At 39.5% G+C, this 7,391-nt stretch overlaps 1 protein-coding gene across 1 annotated transcript in view; it reads right to left on the bottom strand.

The window, feature by feature from the left end:
- Positions 1-1,695: 1,695 nt before the first annotated feature.
- Positions 1,696-7,391, bottom strand: part of LOC126298504 (ras-related protein Rab-4B) — a 99,690-nt gene continuing 93,994 nt past the window's right edge. The window contains exon 6 of the mRNA XM_049989840.1: positions 1,696-3,553. Within this exon, the coding sequence (XP_049845797.1) occupies positions 3,441-3,553 (113 nt within the window). The 3' untranslated portion in view covers positions 1,696-3,440. The remainder of the gene's footprint in view (positions 3,554-7,391) is intronic.

Genomic DNA, 7,391 nt, shown 5'->3' with positions numbered 1-7,391 from the left:
TGGACAATTCAAGTGAATGATCTGGCCGTCCAGATCACCTGACATAAATCCAATTGAACACTTATGGGACATAATCGAGAGATCAGTCTGTGTACAAAATCCTGCACCAGCAACATTTTCACAATTGTGGTTAAGCTATAGAGGCAGCGCGGCTCAACATTTCTGCAGGGGACTTCCATTATCTTGTTGAGTCCATGCCACATTGAGTTGCAGCACTACGCTGGGCAAAAGGATGTCACACATGATATAAGGAGGTATCCAATGACTTGTCACCTTAAGTGTATATCTATAGGTAAGTCTACTCAAAGACCTGAGCAAGTCTAGGGCATACCTCCTACAGAGCACTATGCATAGTAAATTACTGTCGGGTTCAAATGAACCTTCAGAGTTGACAACAGCTCTAGCTAAGCAGACAGTGCAAATGTATACCTGTGCCACTGTATTGATAGCTTCTTTAGTACTGAATAACAATGGCTTTAAAATCTACTAAGATTCTTCCATATATGAAAATCCGTGGCCAACAACCTGTAATATGTATGAATGCTTTGTGATCAGCAAACTGCTGAAACTCCACGAGAAGCAACACCAAGGTTCGCTCCACTTTATGTCCAATTGGTTGACCCACCTAATGGCTACAAGTTATTGACCAACGTATTCTCTATGGTATGGGGTGTAAAGATATTGACAACACTACATTTTGAGATCAAACTGCAGAATACACCACTTGCTGTTTTATTAGGGTTCTGAGCCACTGATGGGCAGTGTTCAGAGTTGAAAACTTTAAGGTAGCGAATTATATTGTTCCTTTTTGTTTACTTTACAGATGTCTACTTAGATGTTTTCAGCTCTAGAGAATTTTTTCTGTTTATTTTCTTCCATCTTTACAGCATGAAATATTTAGTGGTGTTGCTGAGCATGTCTCATGGTAATGTAATGCAATGCAATGCAATGCAATGCAATACAACCTCTTTCAGGTGATAAGTTTACTGTTATCCAACATAGTTAAGAAAGAACCTAATTCACAAATTCACTATTGCCAAACGTGATACCCAGTCGGCTATGTTTATCCAATCTGCCTGTAATTAATCTCTCAGTCCACAGGAAAACATTTACTTTCTTTGAAGCAGCTGTCGTCCTTGTAATTGGGTTGTGTAGGACATACTGGACAATAGTGGTCCGTGTGCTAATGCTTGTGTACAATGCAAAAATATTGGCATACTTGAAGCACTGAGACTTCATAGTGCATATAACAAAGGAAAGGCTAATACATAACTAATTCCAATCACAAAGCACATTCAAATACATTTATTATTATTTTCCTCCTCTGTTGAATTCTGAAGTTGGCAAGTTATAATTTTGCCTGGAAAAAACCTGCAGAAATAAGTTTCTAAGTCCCAAAACTGCCAGTATGTCTCAAATTTGAGTTTATTCACATTGGTGAGTTGCATGTGTTTATGGCAGTTTTGTTACAATATGTTCACCCCTGGTACAATTAATTAAAATAAATTGCCAAATCACAGTGTGACTTGGATTCCATGACTAACAACCCTCCATGTTTCTTGTCAAAAAGTGGACTTTAGCTGGAGCCAGTAACAGGGACACTATAATGTCTTTAACAGGACCACAATGATTAAAACACACATTTACATTTTCAGGGATAGCTTTACAGAAAGGCACATTAATATGACAGCAGTGGCTGGTTCCCAATAAATGTTTTATTTCAACTAACAGCTTTTTATTATATGTAAAATTGCTTTACAAATTGAAGAGTGTCAGTTTTTTTTAAAATTTGAAATCAAATTAATGCACAATATAAATATTTTTAAAGATAATCGGAAGCCGTGATTTTATTCATTTGGTCTTAGTCTAATTTCTTACGAGTTTTTATTTTATTTTTAATGGTTTAAATTCAAAATGTTCGGCTTGTAACAAAATGCATGTAGCACCACTATAATTCCACACACGTGCAGGAAAATTCAACAGATTTCAACTGATAATTCCTGTTTTAAAACAGGTTGTGAATTTGAATGAGAATTGTTTTCTTTCATAAAGATATACATTCTGTTTAACCTGTAATAGTTGTCACCAGGCTTTTAGAGACCACAATAATCAAAGAGGATTGAAATGTGAATTTGTGACTACTGAAATACAGGAATTGAGTACATTAAATATTTTACATGATATGTAACTTATCTAGTAATTTTAAGGAATGGTTAAGCAAGCTGGCTGCCTACATTACTTAGTGCACAGCTCTTTTTTTTATGTTGTTAGTATTCTACAATAGTTTATTTGAACATACATTTGAAATAACACCATACATTTTCTTAGATGATAATTGGTGTTTCCAAGAGGAGGTCACTTGCTGATTCTATATACACTTTTTTCGGCTATATAAATGTAGTTATGTCCTAAAAATCTCTATGATTATATTCCTGGCTAAAAGTCTAATTGCAGCCAAGTTCTGGTGCTACGTTTAAGACATCTCACTTAAACGTGTATTTTGACCTGTTACGTATCCAAAATTCATTCACTGCTCATTGCCTTGTCCTACACATGTAACATTGGAACTAACAATCAAATTCAACAGTTAACTGTTTTTCAGAGGCAACGATGTGTTAACAGCTCCAAGTTTCATTTTACTACATATATGATTTGTAGAAGTCATATTTTTATGTATGGACAAAATTATTTAAATGTCAGTTAATGAAAATAGTGACTCTGCAGTGTAATAAATGGATATCTGACCATACAAGTATGGGTTGACGTATGTCATTAGTATCTGTACTTTTTAATAAACAAGTAAATATAAATGAGAATAGTTTTGATGTCTGATTTAATTTACTACGTAGTAGTATATTTACTAAAATAGGTATTTTTCAACTTAGTTGTACACAATGCAATGTCAGCAGAAGTTATGTTTAAATCATTAGATCCTTATAGTAAACACAAGGTAAGAAAAAGTAATGGAAGAATATCTTACCATTTAGCTTGTATTTGGAATAAAATGTAATTTCAGTAGCATATAGTTTTGAATGAACATAACTTTAGTAATTTATAAAATGTTTTCTGTGAATTAAACCCATAAGTACCATAAGGCATTGTCATACAATTTTTTTTAAGTACAACTACATTCATCACTTATTTTAGATTACAGGAAATGATTTCCCTTATATGTTATTTTGAGATTCTTGTGCCACATGATACTTTCTCCTAAGTCATTTGGCCAGTGACTAATACAGCAAACTTTGTTTATGGCATTAGTGTAATCTATTAATTTTATATTTGTTACAAATATTCTATAGTATTCTATATATGCAATATATAGCTTTTATTATAAACATAAATCAAACCTCAGCATACATTATGATTCACATTTTAAAACACAACAATTCACTAAATTCTCAATGAAAAATATTTATCACAAAACAGACACATTCTGTTCACATGCGGCAAATACAATCGGGTGGTCGCCTGTTGCTCTCTCTGTGGAGTCGGCGAGTGGTACTGTCTCCAAACTGTATTCCTGAGCCAATTCTTTCTGGATCCACTTCCCCTGAAAAAGTGTTAATTCAATATGCTATCTGCCAAAATTCACACACACACACACACACACACACACACACACACACACACACACACAATCTGTTCATTTTTCTGAGTCTGTAGTATTTTCATTAATTGAACTTGAGCAGTGGTACAAGGATTCACATACCTCTGGAAGGAAGACCTACCCCTGGGCATACGTGAAGATATCTCAACGGGTATGACAAACTTAAAATAAGCAATATACATATTCATTTAATTATGCACTGAATATACACTCTCCTTTTCATGATTTAAAACTGATTAATATATTGCTGTGGATTAAGTCATTAATGAATTAACATCCAGTTAACCTCATGCATCACTGGGAGTACAAAGCAGAGTATGGAAGTGGTATGTGAAGAAGAAAGAAATACTGACATTCTGATCCACTGAAAATGTGTGAGGATGTCTATTAATTAAAAATAATTTGAATCTAGTCTTTAAACACTTATTCAGCCACCTATTTGTGTAGAAGGTAAATATATTGTGCAGAAAATTATATTACTTTTTATTTGCATACAAATCATACCCACGCACACAAACCTGTATACATTTGAGAGCCTTTGAAAAATAGCAGGTATAGTATTTCACAGACATGAAGTATTATTCACATTCACACATTGGTGGTTATGTCTCACAGTTAAGCCTAACTTGAGCCATCACTGTAAACAGTCTTCAACCACATTTGCACCCCTCTGGACAGTTGGGAGCAACAATTTAAGTCTCCTTGTCCCCAAAACATTCAATTTGAAGTTGAAATATTAGATTGTTTTACAACCGTGAAATCATTGTTGACTACAGCACTCTGTCTCCTGTCCTCACTGTTGTTCTGATATTTGCTTTTTACTGAGTGCCAATAAGTAGCTTTCTAGTTCGGTTCTTCATCCACACTCATTCAGTCATTTACTTAAAATAGCAAACTTAAGTGTCTGGATCAGAATGCCTGAATACCCAGTAGCATGGGATTGGAAAAATCATAACTTGATAATAAGTGGTTGGTTGGGGACCAAATTACAAGGTCATCAGTCCCTCCATCATCAGACAGACTAGTCTATGTGACAGTACATTAGAGATGGTTGGTTGGTTTAAAAGAGGGGGGACAGGGACCAAACTACGCGGTCATCGGTCGCTTGTTCCTAATAAAACAATGCCACAAGTGTGAGAATAAAACAGGTGAGACATAGAACAAAATGGAAAGAAAGAAAGAAAGAAAGAAAGAAAGAAAGAAACGAACACTGGAAAAAAAAAAAAACAGATATATGCAAGAAACAGTTAGAATAGAGTAAAACAAGAAAGCAGTTTCCAGTGGCTGGCCAACCACAGAACTAAGAAGGAAAAGCCATCCACTCTGCAACGCATTAAAACCTCCACCCTAAAACCTATAGGGTGGAGCACACAGAGGGACAAAGGACATGCGTTAAAACTCTGATCAAACGATAGAACCCACCCTCACAGATGGAATGTAAAACCAAATCAGATGATGAGGTGTTGTCTGCTAAAATCAATGATAATGAGTCTGGCAACCGAAGGTGAAGTCTCAGGGCAGCCAAAGAAGGACAGAGCAGAAGAATATGGGCCACTGTCAACAGGGTGCCACACCGACACTGAGGTGGGTCTTCACGGCGCAGGAGGTCCCTGCGATAGGCCCTCATCGAGGACTTCCACACATTTGTGATCCCATTAATGGCTCTTAAGTTTGTTCTGCATAATGATATTTTGTCATTCCATTTCCCAAAGCTGAAAAACCTTGCAGCGTAATAACGAACACAGGTCAGTTGCAGGGATGCCCGTCTCCAGAAGTGGTTTCCATGTAGCCTGTTTGGCCACCCTGTCAGCAAGTTCATTTCCTGGGATTCCGACATGAACTTATGCTTGTGCGGAGGGGGGGGGGGGGGGCGGGGCCATTGTTGCTACCGAAGTAGGTGGTGCGGACGATGTCATAAGCACAGGATGCAGGGGTTCAAATTTCTCTTAGCCTCAGTGTAGGTCAGTCGGTCCAGGGTTTTGTACTCCCTGATATTCCTTTCTTTCCGGAGAATCCTGCAGTCTGGCGATCAAGGCGTTTGGTGCTCTCCGCAGTTGACACAGATGGTAGGTGGGGCAAATAGAGTATTGGGGGGTCCGCAATCTTGACATGTGACGCTCTAAGTACAGCGGGAAGACATATGGCCGAACTTCCTGCACTTAAAGCACCGCATCGGGGGCGAGGGGGTTATAGGGTTTACATCACAGAAGTACACCATCACCCTGACTTTCTTGGGCAATGTATCACCCTCGAAGGTGATTATCCCTCGGACCCTGGTGGACTATATGTACACCTTGCCACTCTAAATTGGCGCGCAGCTCATTGTCAGACTGCAAAAGAAGGTCCCTGTCAAATATGATATCCTGGACCATATTTAAGCTCTTGTGGGGCCTGATGGTTACAGAAACATCCCTCAGGTTGTCACAAGCAGCTCCTGTGACTAGAAAGAGGATGCTGTTTTGATCAAGACTGACCCAGATCTCATTTTGGACAAGTTCTTCACCTCCCTGAACTTGTCCTCTAAATGCTCAACAAAAAGCTGAGACTTCATCATCATGAACAATTCCCCATCAGCTCTTGAACATACAAGGTAACAGCTCGTGAACGCTTAGAGACTGTTGGTGTTTCGCCACAATCAAGAGATGATCGACTACACATCATCGATTGTTATTTGCCCTGCTGCCACCCACTCTGACCAGGGGCCCTCCCTATGGGCGCCACAGCAAAGGCCACCTGGCATGATGGCCATTGCCAGGAGTCCCGATACCCCACGGGGATGGGCATCTACCCCTTGGCATACGTGGGGAGTTAATGGTGCAGGCATCGGTAGCGTAATCCCTGTGTGATTAGGGGGCTACAACCAATAGGGTACATGGTAGCCCCACCACAACGGACTGGCTACTGTGCTAGATATCTGGTGCAAAAAAGTCCGTGGTCATCGTTGATGCAGTAAGCGACACTGCATAGTCCATAGTGGAAAATGCACCCAGGAATGTGTCCTCGCCCAAGAGATGGAGAATGGGTGGGACTTCAATTTGACGATGAGAAAGTGGGCCAAAGATCTCAATGCATGATGGACACAATGCACCATGTAAGGGGCCATTCCTCAATTGGCTCGCTCTTTGGAACAATTTTGAAAAATGTATGTTAAACTCTAGAGGGACTATCACATAAAGGCCTAAACGTGTGAAATTCCTTTTAGTTGCCTCTTATGACAGGCAGGAATACCTCCTGCCTATTCTTACCCCGGGACCCGCAGGGGGGCATTACAGATGCCTACTGTCAAAAATCCAGGAGAAGAAAAGTAAGTTCTACCAAATCTGAACAATGCCTAGCTAAGGGACAGGGAAGAAGGGAGACACAGGAAGAAAAGCAGGTGAGGTGCCCATCTACGGAGAAGCAGGAAGGCCCTCAAAAGCACAGATCAATGAAGGGACATAAACCATCCCCCGCCCCCGACACATAAAGAGGTACACCACTCACAAATTGCCTTGGAAATACTATCAACACAGACAGGGCAAGAGAAGCACAAAGAGACAAAACGTGAACAAGTCTTCAGATGATGTGAGAGGGGGAAGAGTAGGTAGGATGAGGATCAGGTAGGACCAGGTGCAGCCCAGTCTGGGCAGAAGCGGAACAGTGTGTTCTGCCAACCTCTCAATGGACCGATAAGGTTAGGTGGCCTTCCCTTAAAGAGAGTGTTAGAAACCCCTTCACAAATAAAATGTAAAACTAAGTGAGCTGGAGATATCGTCTCTTAACACTGGGGGTAGTGAGTTAG

Source organism: Schistocerca gregaria, chromosome X, assembly GCF_023897955.1.
Source record: "Schistocerca gregaria isolate iqSchGreg1 chromosome X, iqSchGreg1.2, whole genome shotgun sequence".
NCBI lineage: Eukaryota > Metazoa > Arthropoda > Insecta > Orthoptera > Acrididae > Schistocerca > Schistocerca gregaria.
Note: the sequence above shows the minus strand (reverse complement) of the source record. Positions and strands in the feature narration are given on the sequence as shown.